The 24,335-nt window shown below is 40.9% G+C and overlaps 1 protein-coding gene across 3 annotated transcripts in view; it reads right to left on the reverse strand.

Moving 5' to 3' along the window:
* Positions 1-13,014: 13,014 nt before the first annotated feature.
* The window catches only part of Btbd3 (BTB domain containing 3), a 29,463-nt gene continuing 18,142 nt past the window's right edge, over positions 13,015-24,335 (reverse strand). The window contains exons 2-6 of one of the 3 annotated variants that reach the window (XM_063248690.1): positions 21,522-21,756; positions 20,909-21,203; positions 20,321-20,411; positions 19,679-19,797; positions 13,015-16,858 (exon numbers count right to left, since the gene is read on the reverse strand). In XM_063248690.1, the coding sequence (XP_063104760.1) occupies positions 15,826-16,858; positions 19,679-19,797; positions 20,321-20,411; positions 20,909-21,051 (1,386 nt within the window). In that variant the 5' untranslated portion in view covers positions 21,052-21,203; positions 21,522-21,756 and the 3' untranslated portion in view covers positions 13,015-15,825. The other 2 variants (XM_013159802.3, XM_003476553.5) reach the window with 2 other exon arrangements.

Consider the following 24,335-nt stretch of genomic DNA (forward strand, 5'->3'; position numbering starts at 1 on the left):
TGTTTTTCTAACCAGGGCATGTAGCGGAACACTGGGAGGCTGGATGTTCCCCATAAACGCAGTCATGATGAAGTCCAGTAACTGGTCTGTTCTATAGATTTAGGCTGTAGAAAGCCACGTGTTGGGCATCTGGTGGTGCTGGCCTTTGTTTTTGGCCTCTCTCTCCATCACTGTGAGAACATGGAATCCACAGGCTTGGCCACCAGCCTGGCTCCACGCAATTCTCCCACTTCTTGTGAAGTAGTGTTTTAGCTACAAAATGTGAATGCCTGTCTGCAAGAGAAAATCTCCCTCAACTTCATTCTCTGCTGATGAATGTGGGTGGGGGACAAGGTAAGCAATGGTCAGGCAAAGATCAGAGCAGGAGGTCAATGGGCAGTGTGCAATCAAGGCAAGTAGAAACAAGGAAGGGGTGGCAGGAAACTTAAAGGACCTCTAAGGTCTCTCGCCACCAGACTGATAAGGAAGGCAGATTAATGTGACACAGAAACTGGACTGAAGGTGTTCCTGAGGCTGCCCCAAGCAAGGCTGGGTTCTTTGTAGTGAAGAACAAAGCCAGCTCATCTTTTAAGCTATTCCAAGGCCTGGAACAGTGCTCCAGGGTAAGGATAGGAATGTTCATGTGTCTAACCTCAGCCCTCAAGCCTGAAAGGCTGCTGGATCTGGCCTGCACTCTGACTCTATTTGGAGGCCTAAAAGCTGCAAATCCCCCAAGGAAAACACACAGGTTATTCATGGGTCCCTAGCAAAATGCTCAGCAAACATACAAATGCCCATTACAGGATTTGGGCATCAGGGCTACCTCCTCTACACCTGGAAGCTGGCTGCTATGCCACATCCCCACCTCCACCTGAAGGAAGCCAGCTCCTTTCTTTTGTTCTTTTTCCAAAATCTGCACATTTCAGAAGAGATGATGTGTGTCCCCTCTCATTCTGTCTCCCACCTCTATTCTTCCCCTGAATTATTTTGCCTACATTATTATACTTCTAGTTAAGTCACATCTGTGCATTTATGTTTCTCAAGCCAGAGGCCAAAGTGACTTGCATGTATGGAAGAGTGGGTATTAGCCGTCTAATAACTGTTTACCTGACTAGGTATTTCTTTGAAAATATGAGGAAGAGCTCAGTTCAGTTCCAGACTGACTTCTGAACTCTGTCTACACAAATGAAACATTAAAGACTGACAGGAACTCAGCCAATGCTCCCCACCAAAACACCCCTAGGCAGAGTTTTGATGAACATAAAATAAATTTGTATAGTAAAGCCTTAGAAATAGAACCTCTGCTTATGTTTTCTTGGGACATTGTACTTTTGAGAAGTTGTATTCTTTCTGAGCACAGCTGGAAAAGAGTAGAAAGGGGAACGGGAAGCTTGAACATTCCTAGCTGAGAAGAGGGGTGATCTGGGAGATACTTAACTGCAACTCTAGTTTTCTATTGGGAGTGAATGACTCTCTGTCATGTGACTCCCATTCACACTGAACACTACTGACATCCTCAACTACTCTAAGAGTCATGGACTTTTTACAGAGTAACAACAGTAATTTGTGACAATGAAAATATGTGAACTTCACAATTGCTCTGTTTCAGAATTTATTTAAAACGTAAATAGAGGTTGGGCATTACAGTAGTGTGTGCCTGTAATTCTAGCACTCCAGAGGCAGAGGCAGGAGGATCTCTGTGAATACAAGGCCAGCCTCACTGCAAAGAGAGTTCAAGGCCAGACTGAACTCCATAGCGAAAACTTATCTCAAAAAAAGATAAAAATAAAATAATACAAAGCAAATAGATCATGATGTCTGAAACAAATGAAATGGTCTGAAGTGACGCTCTCTTGATTTCTGATAAACCTATGTAGCAAGTCATTCTCCAATCTTAGGAAAAACAAAGTGCAGTTCTCTCAGTAATGAAGTTTCCGACTGATTACCAAACCCAAAGTTCAAGATTCCTCTCTGCTTCCCAGGCTAAGTTCTTACTGAACTACTCACCTCCACTGAATGGCCTTAGGACATGTGATTTGAGTGGTGATGAAATCTTGAGAGCTGAGCCCCTGGGAATGGGAACCGGGACCCTTCACCTTTCCACGCAGCGAAGGTGATGCTTCTGATGCAGAGGGTGGATCTCACAAAACCTAACCTTCCAGCATCTCCATATTGGGCTTCTGTTGTTTTTAAGTCACCCAGTTTAGGGTATTTTGTTGTAATGACCCAAACTGACTAAGCCAGTAAGGAACGCAAGATCCAGACACTCCAGCAATGACAACTGTCAACACTGTAGAAGGACAAAGAGAAAGCAGCCAGAGCCTCCCTCAGGGCACCAGGCAGGGCAGGTTCTGTAGAGAGGAAGGAATGGAAGAAGCAGAACCAAAGGCATTGCTGCTGCACTTCTTGCAAGATGGTGGAGGAAAGAGCCAACCTAGAGACATGTGTGGCCTAACACAAGGTGTTTCCAGCTACCTGGAGACGCCATCCTTTCTCCTCCAGTCATGTCTCTTTCTGCAGTTCCCTCTGGGCTGAGGAAATACAACTCCAACTTTGGTTCAGACTCTCTCTCCTTGCAGCATCTGAGAGCCAGCACTCAGATCTCCTCATCTTTCTCTACTCAGACAAAGCTCATATTTGCAGGGCCAATGCCATAAATAATAATGAAGAAACAGAGAGGAAACAGGTTCATTCCTATGGACCCTTCTATCTATCTTTAACCTTATTAGGTTCTGGCTCCCTGAGTAATAATGAACAGTGATGGCAACAGGGCCACATGTGAGAATGGGAGTGAGGTTGTAAGTGACAAGTACCTTACATCTAGTAAGATATACACCACGTCCAAGCCAAGCCTCCAATTTTAGATCCTGGAGGAAGAGATGAGAAATGGTCTGACTACAGGGCTGAAGCCCAAGAAGCAACTCTCCTTAGCAGTCCCTAGCAACATGGATAGGCAGGTGACCAAAAGGACACTTATGCTGAGTATAAAAGAGATTTCTCCTCCTCTACCTTATGAAAACTTCATGTTCACTTAGGCTTCTGTGCAAATACATTCTCTGTGGGCAATTTCAAGACAGCCAACTGAATGAATGCATGGCTCAGTGAGCAACTCTTTACTATCTCGGAACCTCAAAACCCTTCTCAATAAAGATGGTAGTCTAATTCACCACAGCATGCACCCTAGTGGCTTTGTGACTTGTTTTGGACAATAGTGTATGTGATAGTTTGCAAGTTTTGAGACCTAGTCTTAAGAGAATATACATGCTTTTTTCTATTGCATGTCATTTTCTTGCATGTTGGATTTGGCCATGAAAATCTGCCCAAGCTAGCTGTTGGAGGATGAAAAGCAAAGTGAAGTTGCCCCAGGAGAAGGCAGTTGACTATTCATGTAAGTGAGCCCAACTGAGATTCACAAAGCTGCCCAGACAGTTGAAGGGAATATTACGCTACTGAGACTATATGTGTATATCACATATTCTCCAGGCAACAGAAGGTTGATGCCAATGAATTTTATGTATGACGTTGTGGGAGTCAGGTTGCTGGTCAGGAGGAAAAGAAGAGGGAGTAGGGGCTATTGATGAGGCTAGACAAGGGGATCTATCAAGACCAGCAAGCCAGAATGTCAGTATGGGCCAGTGACACTGGGAGAGGGAAGGAACCACAAGTTTGAAGGTGGAATGGGCCAGAAAAAGCACCAGCAACTTTTTATCGCTTATGCATCATGTCAGTATACCTTCACTGCCTTGCCTCAAGGTTATATTAACTTGCCAGCCCTGTGTCACCATTTAGTTTGTAGGAATCTTGATCGCTTTTCTTTCACATGTGATATCACACAGGTCCATTACATTGATGATGTTATGCTGCTTGGGCCTAGTGAGCAGGACATAGCAACCACTCTGAATTTGTTGGTACAGCATCTGAGTACCAGATGATGGGAAACAAATCCAACAAAAGTTCAAGGCCCTTCTACCTCAGTGAAGTTTCTAGGAGTCCAGGAGTGTGGAGCCTGTAGAGATATTCCTTCTAAGTAAAAGATAAATCGTTGCATCTGGCTTCCCCTACAACCAAAAAAGAGGCACAAAGCCCAGTGAGGCTATTTGGATTTTGGAGGCAACATATTCCTCATTTAAGTGTCTTGCTTTGACCCATTGAACAAGTGACATGGAAAGCTGCTAGTTTTGAGTGGGGCCCAGAACAAGAAAAGGCTCTGCAACAGGTCCTGGCCCCTGTGTAGGCCGCTCTGCCTCTGGGACCATAGAATCCAGCAGATCCAATGGTACTTGAAGTGTCAGCAGCAGGTAGAGATGGGCCCACAGGCCCCATAGGTGAATTGCAACAGAGGCCTTTAGGCTTTTGGAGCAAGGCTCTGCATCATTGGCAGACAACTACTCTCCTTTGAAAAACAGCTCTTGGCCTGCTACTGGGCCTTAGTGAAAACTAAATGCTTCACCATGGGACACCAGGTCACCATGAGTCTGAGTTGCCTATCATGGCCTGGGTATTATCTGATTCACCAGGTCATAAGGTTGGATGTGCACTTCAACAGTCTATCATTAAATGAAAATGGTATATTTGTGATAAAGCCAGAAGAGATCCAGAAGGTACAAATAAATTACATGAGGAAGTTGCCCAGATACCTATGGCTCCTACACCTATTATACTGCCTTCTGTTTCCCAGCATGCACCTGGTGTATCATATGAGCAGCTGTTGGAAGATGAGAAGGCGAGGGCATGGTTTACAGATGGCTCTGCACATTCGTTATGCAGGTACCACCTGCAAGTGGACAGCTGCAGCATTACAGCTCATTTCTGAAACATCCCTGAAGGACGGTGGGAAGGGAAATCATCCCAGTGGGCAGAACTTCAGGCAGCACACTTAGCAGTACATTTTGCTTGGCAGGAGAAATGCCCAGATATGCTACTGTACACTAATTCATGGGCTATAGCCAATCACCTGGCTGGATGGTCAGGAACTTGGAAAGAACACAAATGGAAAATTGTTGACAAAGATATTTGGGTCAGAGGTATGTGGGTAGACCTCTCCATGTGGGCAGAGGACATAAAAATATTTGTTTCCCATGTAAATGCTCACCAAAAGGTAACATCAGCAGGAAAGGACTTTAACAATCAAGTAGATAAAATGACCTGTTCTGCAGATAGTGATCAACCTTTTTCTCTGGCCTCCCCAGTCATTGCCCAGTGGGCTCATGAACAGAGTGGCCATGGTGGCAGGGATAGAGGTTATGCATGGGGTCAGCAACATACACTCCACTCACAAGGCTGATATGCCAGCAGCATAGGCCAACATTGAGTCCCAAATATGGCACCATTCCCCTGGGTAATCAACCTGTGACCTGGTGACAGACTGATTATATTGGGCCACTTCCACTGTGGAAGGGACTGAGTTTTGTCCTCACTGGCATAGATACATCTTCTGGATATGGATTTGCCTTTGCTGCACATAAGGCTTCTGCCAAAACTAGCATTCATGCACTCTCAGAATGCCTTATCCACCCTGATGGAATCCCACATAGCATTGCCTCTGACCAAGGAACACATTTTGTGGCCAAAGGAATAAGGCAGTGGGCTCATGCTCATGGAATTCACTGTTTTTACCATGTTCCTCACCATCCAGAAGCATCTGGGTTGATAGAAAAGTGGAATGGACTTTTGAAGACACAAAGCTAAGGCACCAGCTAGGTGGCAATAGCTTGCAAAACTGGGGTACTTCAAAAGGCCATATATGCTTTGAATCAGCATCTACTCTATGGTACTATGTCTCCCATAGCCAGGATTCCTGGGTCCAAGAATCAAGGGGTGGAAGTAGGAATGGTACCACTCACCGTTACCCCTAGTGATTCAAAACTTTTGCTTCCTGTCCCCATGCCTTATGTTCTGCTGGCTTAGAAAACTTGGTTCCAGATAGAAGGCTTGTAGCAGGAAGCACAACAATGATACCACTGAACTGGAAACTAAGACTTTCCTCAGGTCATTTTGACCTCCTCATACCTCTGAGGAAACAAGCTAAACAGGGAGTCACGGTGTTGTCAGGGGTGACTGACCCAGATTGTCAAGGGGAAGTTGGACTACTACTCCACAATGGAGTAAAGGAAGAATATACGTGGTGTGCAGGAGATCCTTTAGGGCACCTCTTAGTATTACCATGCCATGTTATTAAAGTCAACAGGAAATTACAACAACCTAATGTAGGCAGGATGACAAATGGCACAGAGCCCTCAGGAATGAAGGTGTGGGTCACTTCACAGGGAAGGGATCAAGACCTGCTAAGGTGCTTGTTGAAGGGCAAAGGAATACAGAATGGGTAGTGGAAGAAGGTAGTTCTATATAACAGGTATGACCTGTGATCAGCTACAGAAAAGAGGATTGTAATTGTACTACTTCTCCCTGATATGGTTCTAATGTAATATAATGTTGATAGACTTTACATTTGTTCTTATGAATTATTAAACTGTGTTATAATGTTCAAGTCGTGAAATGATAAGAATAAACATCACCCAAGGAAAACTTGCCTTCTTTTCTGGTGAGGGAATTAGTATGTTTCCTTTTGTTTGCAGGATAGTTAACACATGTTAGACATAATTATAAGCATGTTTTTGTGTCTGGAAACTCATTTACAGAAATATGTCTGGTTGTCAAGTTGACAAGGGGTGGATTGTTATGGTTTATACATGGTTTCAACTTCTAGACTTTTGAGAAGTCTAGAAGCTTAACTAAGGGATTCAGCAACTCTGCTTCCTGGGTTGTAGTGGACAAAATGTTCCCATTCTAGGATATTGTTCATTGTGTCAATTTAAGAAGGTCAGGAGTAAAAAGAACAAAGTCAGAAGTTTAACTAAGTGATTTAGCAGGGGTCCAGGGTGGGGAGGGCAGGCAGATGGTATGAGTGCTACACCCATCCTGGGGAAGCAGTCTGCCTACATACAAGACAAATGAGGAAGGACTAATTGCTTGTTCCTCAGAGGATCTCCAGTCTTCCCTTCAGGATGTCATCTCCTGGCTTCTGGTAAGGTCATTCCTCTTCCACCTAGGACTTTTCAGCCTTCCATCGTAGATGCTTCAGTGTTCCATTGCAGACCCATAGGCCTCCTGTTACGGCTTGCATGGGATACTGCAGTAAGCTCCAGCCCTGAGATGGACCCTTCAGCCTCCAGCATGCAGACACCCTCTGCAGGATCCCTCATTCAAATTTGTGGCTGACCACTGTAAGCCAATTTTGTAATTTCTTATACATTTGTATATCTTGTGTTATATCTGTTTCTCTAGTAAACCCTGACTGATACAGAACTGAACTCCTAAACAGGAGTTAATGAAGATCAGACCCCAATGAAGTACACATAACAGGGACAAGAGCTGGGACCAGCACATCTCGGTCTCTGCACTTTCAAGGTGTACCTGGAAGGTTAGGAGTAGCAAGAAGTTGTCAAGAAGGAACAAGTCGACAAATGAAGGAGATAAAAATGAAGAAGTCAGGGAGTGAGAGAGCAGGTCCTCCATGTTCCTGCATTACAGCAGCCCTTGTAGCTGCACCTTCCACATTTAGGGATGCAACCAAACTCGAATTGAAAATACTTGAGGCAGAAGGACCAATACTTAAGTTGAATGGACTTCTGGTCACTATTTCCTAAGTAATACACTACAAAAACTATTTATATAGCATTTACATTGTATGAGGTATTTATAAATAATCCAGAGATGATGGTTTCTCTTCTATGAGAAATGCAAACTATAAAGAAAGAGCAAAATAAAGTAGATAATAGGAAGTAAGGAGGTAAATCTTTCTCAAAGAGCTGGAAGAAGGGGAAGGAAAAGAGAGAAAGGAGATGAAAAGAGGAATCAAGATGTGCTATGTACATGTACCAACTCCACAAAAGAAATGTAAACATTATGTATTGCAAGCATGTAACAAAAGCAGGGATCAGGAGACAGTGAGTGGGGAGGGGTGGATAAAAAAAGAATTAAGATGTATTACATACATGCATCAATTCCCCACATGAAATGTAAACATTATGTAATACAAATATATACTAATAAAAAAGATACACACTCAATGAAGCATATGGGAGGGTGTGTAAAGGTTATAAGTACGTATTATACCACACTGCAAAAAGGACCCAGTATCCACCAATTTTGCAGTCCAGTGGAACCAATCTTCCATCCATATCAAGAGACAAGTGCATTTCTTCACTGCCACAGATGCTGGTTTTGTTTGAAGTCAACTCCAGGGATTAGGATACAAGCAAGGGACTGATTTCTGGGAATGTGTGGGGCCAAGATCCCCAGCAGGAACAGGGGACTGAAGTTGCTAAGTCTATTTAGGTGTGAGCAAAGGTTTGAGGATTTGTCTATAGCAGAGGCTCTCAATCTTGCAGGAGCAGCAGAATCCCCATGATCCCTTCCCAGCTTCACATAAATCAAGGTGACCAGCAACCCCGCAATTCCTAAATGAGAATGTCCTGGCGGCAGTAGCCCTTACAGGTTTCTTTTACAAAATAGCAAAAAACCTGGCTCTGAAAGAAAACACAGAAATTATCTTCTGAGACATCAGCACCCTTGGGAAATGAGGTCCTAGCACTGCCCTAAGACCAGGTGCGCACAAAGATGGGGCATTAGTGCGAAGGCAGAGGTGAAAAGCCACCAACTGTGGTGGCACCAGGGGTGACTGTGCTCCTGACACACCTATGTTTACTTGAATAAAAGCAATTAGCTATTTAAATACTCCCTATAACATTCACATCACTCATAATTACCTGCTTTCAACACACAGCACATAGTTTCAAAGCTAAAGCTCATTTATATCTCAAAGTATCTGGAGAAGGAGATATAATCCAAAGTTGTCTAAGACTTTATGCCACAATAAAAAAGCTTAACACAGCATTGAGTAAAGGGTATTTTCGTCCTGCAAAATGGACTCTCCTTAGAAAATGTCTCCAAAACTCATTATGCATACACACACTAACAGAGTAATTTTCTGAGGAATCTGAGACAATTTCCTAGCAGAAAGGCATCTGATATACTGGAATACATCTCCATCAGAATAAATCACTTTCTTATCTCATTAATACGGCAAAATTGAAATATTAAAAGTTTGGTCAGACTGAGAATTCCTCAACAGGATAATACTTTGGAATTTTATATACTCTATAGATACTGATCATGAATTAAAAGAATAGCAACAGAAAGACTAATTGTCTGCACTGACAATTCGTTAAAAGTATGTCTAAATTGAAAATTATATACTTGCAGATGAGGAAAGTAGGTGGGGTTAATTTGCAAACTTCTATATTTTGTTTCACTTAACATTTTTCCAGCACTTTGTATGTCAGGTACTTACAAGTGCTTTAGGAATATTAATTTATTTAATTATTTTAATAACCCTGTGAGAAAGGACCTATTATAAATTCTATTTTTCTGGAAGCCCAGAGAAGTAACTTGTTGAAGGTTCCCAGCAACTAGGACCAAGGTCCCAATTCTAATGGCAGTTCTGCCTCAGGATCAGTGGTGGCAAATCTATGGCCCATGTGCCACAGTGAGTGGTTTAGAAAGGTTTGTCATCACTGATTCAATCTCCTTTTACCTTCTTCCTAAAAGAATCTGAGGACAGAACCAAAAGGACTCTCTATAAGTCAACTTTTTTAAGGTACAAGAAAAGTAGTTTTCCTTCCCACTCGCTAAGAATAAATCTAAGAAAGAAGTTTCATGTAACTTGAGCAAGTCTCCCTTTAACTGCATGTTAAGAAGTCTCACTAGATCCTGGGGAATCTCCTCTCCATTTTTCCAGAATTTTCAACCATCTCTCCATACCTAGTTCTATTTTATTCTCCATTTTTTACTTTCATGGCTTAACTCTTCCTGTTGCCTCTGGTCTCAGCCAGCCTAGATTCCTAAAGTTTCTAAAACAAACTGTTGTCTTGCTGATGTGACCTGGTCTTTTGACATCAGGGCTTTATTTTCTGGATAAAAGCCTTGGACTTGGACTACTGCATGAAGTGCTTGCCTACTGTTCCTGCAAATTCATTAACCTAGTGCAAACACGGCACACAGTAGGTCTTGAAGTGGTTTTCATGGACCTTTGACTTGAGCCACATTGAGCTGTTGGCCATTTAATCCCCTTTGATATTTCTCTTCTGGGATTTCCTCCTCTGCTCCCAGCCCCAAGTCAGTTTGTATCAACAATGATCACAAATGATCACTTTGACAAATCTGATGCCTCCTTCAAAGCCCAATTCATTCATGGTTTCCTCTCTCACCTCAAGGATGGGCTTCAAGCCTTCTCATGATCCACTTATAGCCACATCGTCTCCTACCCTTCACGCTAGTGATCTGCACTCACTAACCTGTCCTCTACCTCTGTAGGCACAGCAATATTCAGCATGATCTGCAGACCAGCATCAGCATGGCATGGACCCCTTTGATTCTCAAACCTCACCTCAGACCCAGCAAGTCAGAACTTCTAGGGGTGCTGCCCTACCTCCTGGGCTTCTTCTGCCTGAGACCACAGAGCAGCAGCATAGTGGACCAGAAGTTCCATGATCACATCTTACAGTCTCTTATAACTTCCCTCTAACTCTGCATGGAATGAACCTAAGGATCCATGAAAGATCAATGAGTTAACGAATGTGGGTTAATCCTTTGAATGATCCATTAAACCTCCATGTCTCTAGAAAGCTAAATTATGCAGCAGATACTATAAATATCCTTAGGCCCATTAATGCCTTTCAATATTCTTAAAATTGGATTTTTCTTTAATAGTGACAATCTACAAGCATGACAACTTTTAATTTTGAACTGGTTAAGGCTCAGTGCATTGTTTCATTGCTTTAACGAGGAATGCTGAAATAATCCAATGTTTAGAACTATTTAAGACAAGCACAAAAATGAGAATTCCGTAAGATACATAAATGTCTCAAAAGTGCATTCTACAGGATAGCAGAGATGGTACCCTCTGCTTCAAGATCTGAAGTACTAGAGCTCCCTTAAATAGTCATTATCTTTCTCTTGAATACTTATCAACAATAGTAGCTCAAGAAAGGAAATGAAAACTGTAAACCCCCATAAGGATTACTACGCATCACAATCTTAAAAGTCCTCACGCAATATAGTGCTCACGGAGTTGCCATAACCTTTTCCTGTTAAAATTAAAAAGGACATGGTAGAGGTAGAAATGGTTTCAGTCCTCTGCAATAACAGTAACTTTTAACACATACCCATCTTAGGCACTAATAAGATCTTAAAGGGAAATAAGTAACTGAAGAGTAAACTAATATTAAAGAGCTAGCAGTGGTAATTAATTATATCTTAGTATATTCAGACATTTAAATGACAGATTGTGAAAGATGAGATTATTTTTATGTGAGTTGTTTTAACCATCTTCTGAGACTGGGGCCTTCTGAGATGGTAGCCTGTAATCTAACATCTACTCCCAGGTATGGTGGTACTTGCCTGTAATCCTAGCACTCCTGAAGGCTGAGGCAGGAGGGACTGTAAATGAAAGTGAAACCTGGGCAATTCCAGTCAGCAAGACTACTTCAAAGTACAATAAAGACGGGTGTGGACACAGTTCCCTTGGGCCTGTGTTAGACCCTCACTACTGGAGGAATCAGTAGGTTACCTTAGTAAAACTGCTATCCTCTGGGCATTTAAATGCAAAATGATTATGAGCACAGAGTTTGCATAAACAGGAACTCCACACCATCATACTCCCCTCCACTCCCAGAAGGCTTAGTAACAGACACTGTGACACATATACCCATTCTTCAGGTATCTATTTGTAGTCCTGGAGTCTTACACTGCCACAAGGTTGATGGTGGCCTACAGCTCCTTCAAAAATATTTTCATCCCGCCTACCTGGAAATTTCTTGATTTGAGGACATTTTCACCAGTGTTGCTTAGGGAAAGAAATGAGAAAATTTTATTTTTGGAAAATTTCTCCAGTGTTAGTTGTGGTAGAATATATATTCTCAGATTTAGAGGGTAAGGCAAGTACAGGGCACAGAAAGAAGCTGATGAGTCTGTAATAGGGTAAATGTCTTAATTAGCAATCAAGCGCACCCATGTTCCCATGTTATACTGAAGCCCCCATGGCACGGCACTTGCAGCCTTGCCCCAGAGCACTGGCTTGTTTCAGACATGCTTTCCAACTTCATTTCCTCCCAAGTTTCCCAGGCAAGGCAGTCAACTGGGAAAAGAGTAACTCAGGGAGAGTGGATCTTGGGGGTGGGGGTAGATTCTCAGTTGACTTGGGATAATAAAAACAAACAAATGTAAACTAAGTTTAAATAGTGACATAGAGGAGATAACAGCAGAAAACTCTGAGATTAAAATTTTTGCGATTCAGGCTGTAACTGGGACTAAATGACAGTGAGGAGCTATAGTTCCCTTATTGTCTGGAGTAACACCAAAAACCTGCAGAAGGTGAATCCTGAGCAGATGTGGTTAAACAAATGCAGAGTTCACAATTACTAGAAAACCATAAGAAAACAGCAGGAAAAAAAGTGTGTGTGTGTAATTATGAGTACGCAAGTTACATAGAAAGATACTTGACATGGGAACCAGCAGAAAAATACTTAGTACATAACTATATTAGAAATTCTTATATGGCATTTTATCTTTTATTCCTAGATCTAAGCTACTGTAACACTGCAGGAAGCAGCAGCACTGGTCACATTAGAAGCCAGACTTTGTTCAATACAAGATCCCCTTCATACAGGGCAACCTAGATCTGTAACTATAGCATCTGAATGCCAGACATCCAAGAGTCCTTAACAGCAATACAAATGACACAAATGCATCCACTCACCCCTTCCCAGTAACAGTCAGACTCTGAACAATGCACTGATAAACATGTCCATCTTCTATTAAACATGTCCATCTTCTATTACGCATCTGCCTCAAATTTTTACGTCTTTAGGAATCAAAGGTATTTGAACACTTAGCAAACAAAACTCCTTGAAAAACTATCTCTATAAAACACACTGCCAGAATGAATGTTTTGTTATTTCAAGAGAGTGACAAAAATGGTAAACAAATCTATGAAGTTTTATTTTATTTGCATTTAACATGATTATACACATTCATGTGTCTAACAAGATCTGCACTGTTACATTAAAAATACAGTACAATAACATTCAACATGAGGTACTTCATATTTATATATTTTCCTTCATAAATAATGCTGTAAGCTGCTAAAGTCAAGCACTCTGATGCACAAGTGGCTACAGTGTCTTGAATTAGCTGAGTTTATATAAACACTTAAAAAAAAAGGACAACAGTTCAGTGCAATAATCATGGAAAAATTAGATCATTTAAATACTACTTTAAGATAAGCTTAAAGAATGTTACATTAGAACTGCTAGCCTAGTTACCCTTATTCCCCAGTATGAACAACAAAGACTGCCGGATACATTGGGAAAAGCATCTAAGCATATTTATTCTGTGTAATAAAGTTGTATTTATACATTAGAGTTGCTTGCCTTGTCAGAACAATGGTTTCTACTTTTAAAAACTACAAAAATTCAAAATTACCAAAAAAACAAAAACGACAAAGCCAAAGCAAGCACATTAGCTTTTCATTCCATTTTGCTGAAAATGAAGAAAGGAGAATAGGGTTCAAAATATAAAATGTCTTACTCTACTACAACTTGCAAATTGTACCCACAGCTCTTGGCACAGGCCAATCTGATGGTGGATGGAGGAGTGATTGGTGTAAAATTAGGTGGAAAGAGGAGTGTATGGACCTCAGGTGGCTCTACCCAGCGGGCTGCCAGCTCCATGGAGGGCAGGCAGCTCAGCAGCTTGAGCACCACAGCCAGCAGGGCACAGGTGCCCCCCACCCTAAGGCTTTCCCACCCACCTCACCCACGGGGCAGGATGGAGCCAGTGCTCACATTTCTTCTCTGGCTGTGAACAGTGCCTTCTCCTCAGGACCACCAATTTGCACGGTAGTGCTGAGTTACTGAAATGTTTAACCATAACTTTAAAACAAAATCTCTGAAGAAGCATTTTTAATTGAAAATGTGCCTCTATTTCATAGATGCTTTGCCAAAACTACCTGTAATCTCCCTAATAACAGATAACTATTCACAGATGTAGATAATGGCAAACATGACTGAAGCTTCCGATAATCCAGTGTTCTCCATGGGGCAGCTGGCCAAAGGCAAGGAGCCCCAGACTCTGGGGAAGGAGGCCCAGAAGCACAGTGAGGAAGGGCAGTCATTCCTTGGGCCTTTCTGGGGCCAGCGGGGGACCATTCCTGTCCCGCCTCTCATCAGCCAGGCGGGGAGGAGGCGATTCCTGAGTCGGCCATCTCACTCGCATGCGCAAGGGAGCGCAGGCACGCACACACCCCAGGACTAACCCCTGGCTCTGGACAAGCCAGTTTCGGGCTTGGAGCAGGAGAAGGAGGTGGCCAGGGACCACACTCTAGGTGGTGGGGGAAGCCATCTCAGGACCACACCGAGCACAAAAGCTGCCCAGAAACACATGGATTCTTCACCTGGCAGTGACATACTGCACACTGCAGGATCACTGGACACTGCAGGATCACAAGCAGTGACATACTGGACACTGCAGGATCACGAGCCATTGTTGAAGGAGAATTTCTAAAGAGCACTTCCTTCCTTTGCTTACATTATCCATGGGTAAACGAAAGAGCTGGAGTAATGCTGATGCAGTGAATAGTAGGCATAATCAAGTGTGTCACTCAAAAACCCTGCAGGCATATATTGGCACTTTAAGATGGCCAGAGGCCAGATTCTAGCAGTCCAACAAGACAGAACTATAATCAACAATAAGATCGCAGAATGGTCAAAGATCAAGTAAAGTACATTTCAGATTAAAAACAATGAATGAACTACTTATCACATTAACATGTAGTGCTACAAAACTGATACCCCCTTCCTCTAAAGATCGTTTGGTCCTCTTTTAATGGGCAGAAAGAGAAAAGAAATTTTATACAATATGACATACAAAAGCAAGTAGACAGCCAGGATCCAAAGCTACATGGCAAAAAAAGTGTTTGGCTTTTTCAAACTGTATGCTCTTTGTGGTATAGAACTTCTTTAGGCTTCTTTTAAAACTGCTTTAGTGTAAATTAGTAAGCCTGGAGTTTTTTTCTAGTGATAATAAAATTTTATAATTGCATTATTTCTGAAAGAAGCATGCTCTATGGTGATATCTTGTTTTCTAAACAAAATAAATTCATTCTGGCCTAATACCCAATTTCTTATTTTATACTGACTTTGAATTGTTTAATAAGTAACATTCTTATGAGTTTAGGATTTAAGAAAGTAAAGTCCAGAATCAACAAATTTAAAAGGAATAAAGAGCTAAATATGACTACTGCTTACTTTCTAAATTATTACTTATTACAAACCAAAGCATCTTCTAAAATTGTAGAGAGGTTTATCTTCTTTTAAGGGGCCAGAGCTTCTGTTTAAAAATACCTCTTGATGTTATTATTTTAGATCATTTTTACTCATCAAATAAAATCCAAAAGGAAATTCGAGGTGATCCCAAACTTTCTTCAGAGGGACAAACTGGGAGGTCGGCAGGGCACCTGGAAGAGCATAAGGTCTTGCTCAGGCGTACAGATGCAACATGAAAGACCACAAAGCCTTAAAAGAACTTGGCTCTTACGTGTATATTAAAAGCAGAATGCTGCATCTTAGCCTGTACGTAAGTAAAAGCTTAAAAGAAATTAGAAATTGCCTACTGCTTCGTTCGTTACAAATTGCCTGTGCTGATCGCTTATCTGCAGACGAGCTAAGCATTAAGCAAGGAGGGACCAGATATGCACCTCGGGTTTGCACTGTTTGGGGAGGCAAAGTTTCAAGCATAGAATATGAGTTCAGGGATCTGACCTCCCTGTACACCAGTGCCATTTGTGCTATCTGAGGAGCACTGAAACTGGACAGTCACTTTGCCACACTGAACTTCTGTCATGCCTTCTTGTCCGAAGTAGCTGAGTTCGTTGCCGTCCAGGATCACACTGGCTGTGTAGAAGGTGTCTGGCTCTATCTGCACTGGGTACTCAAACCACACGGGGAAGGTATTGCTGGACCCATCTGAAAAGTACTTGCTCAGGTTCTGCCCCAGGACGACCCCCTGCCGCTTGAGTTCAATCTTGGCGCTATACTCTGCAGAGCCACAGCTGGAGCCATACAGCCCAAAGCCTGCAATGAACACTCTCTTGTCAACTGCAAACTGGATGCTGTCACAGCGGCCTCGATAGCGCCACTGGTTGCTCCGATAGGCACAAGACTGAAAACGGTGACAGCGCTGGGGAACAAGACCCTTGCGGGCTTTACTCACAAACTGCAGCTCAGGCTTTTTGGCTGCAGTGTACCAGAGGAAAATGTCATTGGTCTCATTGAGAGTTAATACTCCAGACTGGGCAGCACCATTTGCAAAGTCATCCAGGGCCATTGTGGGTATGCGGATCAAGTAAAGTGCCTTTCCTAGGACCTTGCGTTTATTTTCAATGCTTGAGGCTAGATCTTGTCGCTGGCATTCTACTTCAGCCCAGTTGAGAGCTGCCTCAAAAACAACAATTTCTTTGGCATTCAGAGTTTCCCTGCGGAGGATACTTTCTAGCGTCTGGAAGTCGATGTCACAGAACCCCTCAGACTTGAGAGCTAACTCGGCCTGGGCATCGATCACCTCCCAGCAGCGCTGGGTCAGGTCTGGTTCTTCAAATAGGCAGCTCTGTGAGAGCAGTACGCAGGCGTTCTTGGCACTCAGGCTGGTCTCCAGGAAATTCACACAGGCACGGGCAAGGTGAGGGACAATGTATTTCTTGGCAGCATACAGTGTGGCCAGCACTGTGTCAGCAGCCAGGTCAATTTCATCACAATAGATATACCTGCAACGAAACACACAACACATAATAGGCCTCACAGAAAACAAGTAGCAAGCAAAGACACTGCTTGTAAGTTTGATCCACATCATCTAGAGTGTTACCATAAAATGTTTCTAAGGAAATATACAAAATATATTCATAAATTACATATCAACTCAGTAGTAAGTCTGCATGATGAAAAGCATTAACTAGGTTTTACAATAGTTCTAGCCTCTCAACAAAAATGGCATATAATACAACAATGTCAAAAAGTACTGCCCAGCACACATAGGTAAGAATAGAGAAAAAAACAGCAAAATACAATCACAGGTACTTTATCAATTTAGAGAACAGTAAAGGACAATGTGCATCAATACCTGTATCTGTATGGATATGTTTTTATAGTTTTTTTCTGTATTCAAATAAAAACAAATGCCCCTAATATGTCAACATTAATTGCATCTTAATGGCTTTGGATTTTTTCCTAAATATAAAGTAAAACCTGACATTAAACATTTTTCAAGTAGTTCCAAGTTAATAAATGATCAAATATGATTACTGATATTATCTTCCAGGTAATTTTATATAGAATCCATACTTTGTATCTGTCTTTCAAACTCTAAACTTCTAGGCTCTTTCTCCCTACACATTTATTCTAGCTTCTATAAGAATACATTATTTCTAGATATAGTAATTAAAATATAAAGCAAGAAAGCTTAAATGCTAAAGTTCTGTGCTTTGGTCAACCTTGCTGATCTCGGGAGATGAAACACCACTTGACCCTGTGGGGGATGATGGTGACCTCCCCGAAGGCAATGCAAAGGAACAAGTGGCCTGCTTCTTGCACACTGCTGTGGCTGGCCTAAGAAAGGTAGTGACAATTACAACTGAAAAGGCAATCGCATTTAACTTTTAAATCTTTCTAGAGAAAGCATATATATTATTACTTTATTTTCTTTTAGTAAAACAGGTATCACTTAAAAAATTAGCAACAACTTCTTCAATTATAGTACAGAAGTACAAGTATAAGAAGAAGAAAAATGTGCAAAACTGCAAAGGGACTCATTTCTTCCTTCTGTTTCCAGGTGGTCTCCTCTTCCGTGACAGGCTAAGCAGGGTCACCTGACAGTACAGCTGTAGCTTAAGTTAGGCTTCTGTTTTGGAAGGGTGAAGATGGGACAACCTCCAGGTCAGTACTTAGGGGTACTTTCACTGGAGCTGTCGGGGAGCAGATACCCCTTTTCATGACAACTCCTTTTCCTGGAACACTGGCTACTCACTCACAATGTCTGAGAATATTCAGGAGAATAAACCTGGTTGCTACTAACTTAGCTATAGCATGGCAATAAATGGCCTCTTACTGCATTTCTGATTCTCAGCACTGTACATCGACTGAATGTATACTTGTGAAAAGCTTTATTAATATAAATATATGCACTAGGCAACACATCTGCAAAATGACACTTAATAAATATTCAATCAAATGGCCTAATTAAGATGTAACTCGGCTGTTCTTGCTCTGTTTCCTAATTATGCACATGTCCATAACAACTACTTTTCTGCAGTGAGGTCAAAATGCTTAACTGGTACTGCATTCTTCTCAGTAACAGAGAACACTATCAAATACAAGTTAACTTCCACTGGGATGTGGGAAGGGGCGCTTGCAGGTAAAATTGGTTTCTGTACACGTATCTCTACACATCGCAAAGGTTAAAAATGGTAGATTCCATTCTGATGCTTCCTATATTCACTTCCCCTTTAATTTTCCTGCCTTCCACTGTACAAGTTTCAGTCAGCAGCAATTCAATTTCAAAGTTATAAAATGAGTAAAGAAGACTTTTAAGCTCTGGAACTAACGGTAATGTATTTTTCCATAGGCAATAAATTCCATGGCAGCATTTTAACCTCTGTGGGAGTACTGTCCAACTTGTTGACTCAACAGATAATTTTTCAATAAATATTATATTTAAGCCAATGAAGTAAAATTCCAGAATAGCAGGTAACCTTGAATTCACAAAAATGCAGATTTTTATTTTAAAAAGCATTATTTAAAATGACATTTTAATCATTTGGAGGACTATCACATTGTCCAGCATCTGTACATGACAAAGACGATTTTATGTACATGGTTAATACATATGTATTGGAGTATGCCTCAAGCTACTAGATATGAAACTATTTTTATAAATATGGGGCATATTTTATACTTTTATGTCAGCTAAAGTTTTTCCATACAAACCCATGTTAAACTATAGGAAATTATCTACACCTTTCAAGAATTTTTCCTCTAATAACAAATACAAATGCTTCTTATCTCAATGGTGTCTGAGTTTATGTAAGAGGATGGATATGTGTGTGCACAAAGTTCAGGTTATTTCAACAAATAGTAAGCTCTGTAACTGTTGCTAGAAAATAACTCTTAGAAAACTCAAAAATCTCTGAATTAGTGTCATTGAAATAGGTATGCAATTTCTAGAATTGCAAAATAAAAAGTATTTAAAGTCTTTTTCACACACACTGGTTTCAGACAGAAGATGCTTTATTAAACAATGCTAACACCAGAAGGGTATTTCTATTTTTTTTCATTATAATTTATTAAAAACCAAATTGCTAAGGATGCCACTTGCACCCAAAGCCTATGCAAAGCTGTGGTTGTAAATGCTTGCACTGTTCCACACTTTTCACTGACAAACAGTTTTCTCTAAAAACATTTACAAGGTAGCAGCACCCTCTCTCTTCATGCATCTCCTTTTCTGTTACGCAGAACTTACACTTAACTCTGAAGCCAGTAGAGTAAAATACAGCATAAACAAAACTCTTTCCAAACACATGAATAATGCTTACTTCAGCATAGCGAGAAAAGCAGCAGGTTCGACATCTGGTATACGGATCTCATCTTTGTCCTCAGCAAGTTCTCCGTAAAACATCGCATGGAACACAGAGCTCCCAACAGCTAAGACATACTGTAGAGAAAGGCAAATCTTATTTCATGCACTAAATTGAATGTGTTTTCTGCAAATCAATTCAGAAAAACAACTCTGAGCAATCAGGTTTAGTAGGGCTGGGAATACCAAAGCTGTTGTCTGAAAAAGCCAAGGTACAAGGTATTCTGACAGGGAAGCATCACATAAAGGTTTCTCTACTAATTATCTTAAAGATCTGAGAGATTACAGGCCAGCCCCCTCATTGTGAAATAAATAAAAGCTTATCTAACTGATTTGTAGGAGAAAGATAAATATCTGACTTTTCCAACCTGCCACAACAACTTCCCAGGACTACAGAGATAAGAGGACATGCATATTTTGGGGGAAGATAGGAAACAAAGAAAAATTCAGTGTGGCCAAAGCCCCTTGGACAGATATGCTTTCTCTGTAACTGGGTGAAACACATGCTGCCTGGTGGCGGCAAGCTGCCCACACTAAGTTTCAGGCTCACAGAGAGGGTCCCTCTTTGTAGGACTAAAACAGTAATGCAGCTGTTGCTTACTTTGTGTCCTGGCAACCGCTGAGTCCCACCTGGTGGCCCAACCACAAAATGTACATCTGCCATCAAATCATTATTGAACATCACCGCATTTCTATAAACAGAGGCAATTCATTAATTAGTAGCAACCAGCATTCTTGACACTTCCTTTCCCAACATAGAAAATTCACAAAATACTCAAAGCTAAACAACAGTTTAGTAAGTTCAAGGCAGAACAACAAATGAAGGTTTTTAACTAAACAACTGTGTTTGTAATCACTGCAAACACATGGAAAGTAACTCAAGTTTAAAAAAAGTTACACGAACTTTTCATAAAGCCTAGAACAAATAAAAGGTTTCTGTCTGCTATGGCCCATACACACAGCCCTGCCGGCCTGTCACTTCAATGTTACAGCTTGCAGAAATATTTTTATCTAGGAGGAAAACAGCTGTAGTGTTTTGGAAAAGATACAAGGCAGTTTTCCATTACCAATAAAGCTTCTGGGAAAAAAGGAAGCCCAGATTTGAGTTAAAATACATTACAGGTTTTACAAAAGCAGAAACTTCAACACAGGAAAACTTTTTAAGTAAACAGGCTGGGCCGGCACTTACCTTTCTCTAATGGTGGGGTAGAGACCTTGCCAATTTGGGGCCGGGATGAGGTTGTTGTTACTCAGATTCTGCTGGTGGTACTGCTGGACAGTGGTGCTGCTGGAGTTGGCTGGCTTTTTGCGAGGGAATATATCAGCAGCCATCTTCTTCTTCTTCTTGGTCTTCAAGGTAATTATTTCATAACAAACTGGGGGTAACTTGCTGCCGCCGCCGCTGCTGCTGCTGCTGCTGCTGCTATTGCTGCTGCTAGGATTTGTTTTCTTCGAGCTTTTCTTGGACCTATTCTTTACCGTCTCTGGAAGCATCAAGAAGAAGGTAAGACATTTCATGTTCTTTTCCTTGTCATCTACCATGAGTACAGTATGTCTCTCTTTAGAGCTAGATATCCCAAACTGGTCCGAAAATCAAGCAAAAGAGGCTAGCTGGAGCTGAGATGTTAACAGAAAACAAGCTGTTATTTTGCTTCTTTTCTCAGCCAGGCAAGGTGACCTTTTCACTATGTTGAATAGAAACTGGCTTTAAGTTTTATCCAGTACTGGGTCTGTTAAATACATCCCCATCATGATTCCTTTTTCTCTTATTTGCACATGAAAATAAGAGTCTTGAAGATCACCTGCAAATGCTACACTGAGAGAAGACGACAGGCACAGAGCTGTGGCACTTGCTCTCTGAATTAGGTTAGAAGATGTGCTGGAGCCCAGTGAGTCTGTTCAGCCGGCTGAAGTTGTGTGGTGAATGGATCGGAGGAGAGTAGGTATTACAGCCCTGCAGATGGAGTGAGACAGCCAGCGCTCCGAGCCAATAGCTGAAGTCACCAATCATGATTGGACCAAGCAAAACAGTGACACCTATTGTAACGTGCAGAGTTCTGATATTAAAGGAACAGCAGTTGCATTCTCCTGTCTACTGTATATTTAAGTAAGATAAACAACATATGAAATAGATTTGAAAACAGGAAGGGAGGAGTTTACACTCACAGGTTCTCTCTAGGAGACATACGTTTTTATTTTTGCTTGCTCGGCTAAACAAGCAGGGCCAATTAACAAAGAATAGGAACAGTCACCTATGTATTTCTGATAAAATCTTTTCCCTTGCAGCATTTAGTTTCAAGTATTTCTAACAAAATCCTGTAGTCTGTAAACTAAAAGACAGTAATATCAGCAAAACCAACACTGCACATATTTGTTACAGCTTAAAGAGAAGAGACGCTGTTTTTCCCCCCCTTTTTTTTTTCTTTTTCAGTCTCTTTGAATGTAAGTTACACTCTAGTACCGTGTGTGTGTGTGGGGGGGAACTAAACGTTTTCTGTCTCCTATAATGATCTTTCACAAGAATTCCAATCATAAAACACCGTTAATTAGGATAAGATTATACCAGTATACTTAGCTGCACTGAAGCATAAGACAAATTCTCAATGCAAAAATAACATTCAAATGAGACAAATCTGGTAATCAGTGTTTAAAGGCTGTAATTCACTAAAAATATGTCAGATGAGGCCCTGTCTAGGATCTCAAAATCCAACTTAACTGTTATAGCTATGTTTAATCTTATTATAATTTTAAAGATGATAATCCACTATTTCTAACATAGAATCAATAAGACTATTTAAAGTGATAAATATCTGATGCTGCCTAGTTAAATTGCAAACAGGTTCTCTCTGCTTTGGATAAAAATAAAAGCTAGTATATGGTTTTCATAGATGTGAATCCAACAATTTCTAATTAAAAACAAAACAAAAACACCTGCTGTAGGTTCTACACATGTTTGTTTATTTGTAAAAAGGGACTAATGAAGAGATTTAATCTCACGTCCACCATTTGTATTACTCTCATTTGTTCCAAGGGCAGCAGTCACTAATCTAATATATCCATCAGGAACACAACCCTGCTTATTATACAATGTCCATCTGAATAATGACTGCCTGACAAAGTGAGGGGCTTAGTAAAGAAGAATATGATTGTTACTGTAATCAATAACTGAGTAAGGACAGCAAGTACCAGAAATCAGTCTTTAAATCCCTAGCATCCTAAACCACTAAATTGAACCAAGGAGTTGTCATTGTTATTATTATTCAAAGCCACTGCAAAAAAGAACCGGTCTTCAGCACAAGGTCACCACTGTGGTTCTGGACACCTCCCACCCCTGCAATGCTTACTACAGATCCTGAGTGACCAATTGCAGAGCTAAGAAAGACATCATGCACCCACACACACACACACACACACACACACTTGCATGTCACCTTCAAACACACTTTTCATGCATAAACTTGGACAAAGCTAGAAAACCAGTCTAAAAAGTACCTGGAAAAAGCCATGAAGAACAAATAAGTAGGCTCCTATTTGATATCTATGCAGAAGACGGTTAAAACCAAACATTTCACTCCTCCACTTCTACTCAACTGCATGATCACGCCCATCCTAGGAGGACACCCACTTCAGGCAGGCCCACCTAAGTATTTTTAACACATCTAACATTATCTAGCTTTGGTGGTCAGAAGTAAGCAGACCAGAAAGGGAAACCAGCAGGTTTGAGACAAATGTATTAATATTACCTGCTAACAAAGTGAGACAAAATAGAAAGACCATAAAGGAACAACAGAGAAAGTTCTGTGGACTTTATTCATTTTACATATAGGTCAATACTCATCAAAAAGAAAGGCTCCAAGCAACATGAAGCTTAAAATCATTAAGCTGAAGTGGAAAAGTGCATGTAACTGTTTGAGAAAGCTTTCTGCATTAAAGACTCAAGTTACTTTAAAAATTGTAAGAAAAGTTAAACAATGCTAATTAAGCAGCCATATTTTGGATCAGAAACTGGACAAGACTATTCATGATCTGTATGGAATTCAAGTTTGAAAAAAACCTCAGAAGCAAATGAAGACTGTTAAAAGTGTTTTACCAAAGATCTTATATCACTTGCTAACACATTTTACATTCAACTCTCAAATAAAGGAGCAAAAAATTCAAAATACTTTGCTCTACACAAAAATTTAAGCCCTCATATCTTGTTCTGAAATTCTTCTGATCAAATGTCAAAATTGAAGGATTCAGGTGTACAACCCCATGAGAGCCCAAGATACATGTCCATTCTCTGGAAAAGTAGCACAAGATGATAACATATGATTTTAGTGAGAAAAGTAAAGGATTAAAAAATGGCAGTGGTGAAGCTATTGAGACACTTAATGCTTTAAATAATGTATTTCACAGTTCTATTTCAAAAAACTAGCAAGGCAGCACAAAAGCACCATGCAATCAGCAATCAAGTAATGCGGTTCAGTCCTGGTTGGGCAACTTAAAATGGGGAGGGAGATTTAAACAAACCATTTAGCCTTTCTGGGCTTCGGCTTCCTCAGTTATAAAAATGAAGAGACTCATCTATAATAGATGTATATTTCTCAAACTTTATGTCCAATCTACAGTAAAAA

Source organism: Cavia porcellus, unplaced genomic scaffold (assembly GCF_034190915.1).
Source record: "Cavia porcellus strain 051 isolate PalLab524CR breed Dunkin Hartley unplaced genomic scaffold, mCavPor4.1 scaffold_5, whole genome shotgun sequence".
NCBI lineage: Eukaryota > Metazoa > Chordata > Mammalia > Rodentia > Caviidae > Cavia > Cavia porcellus.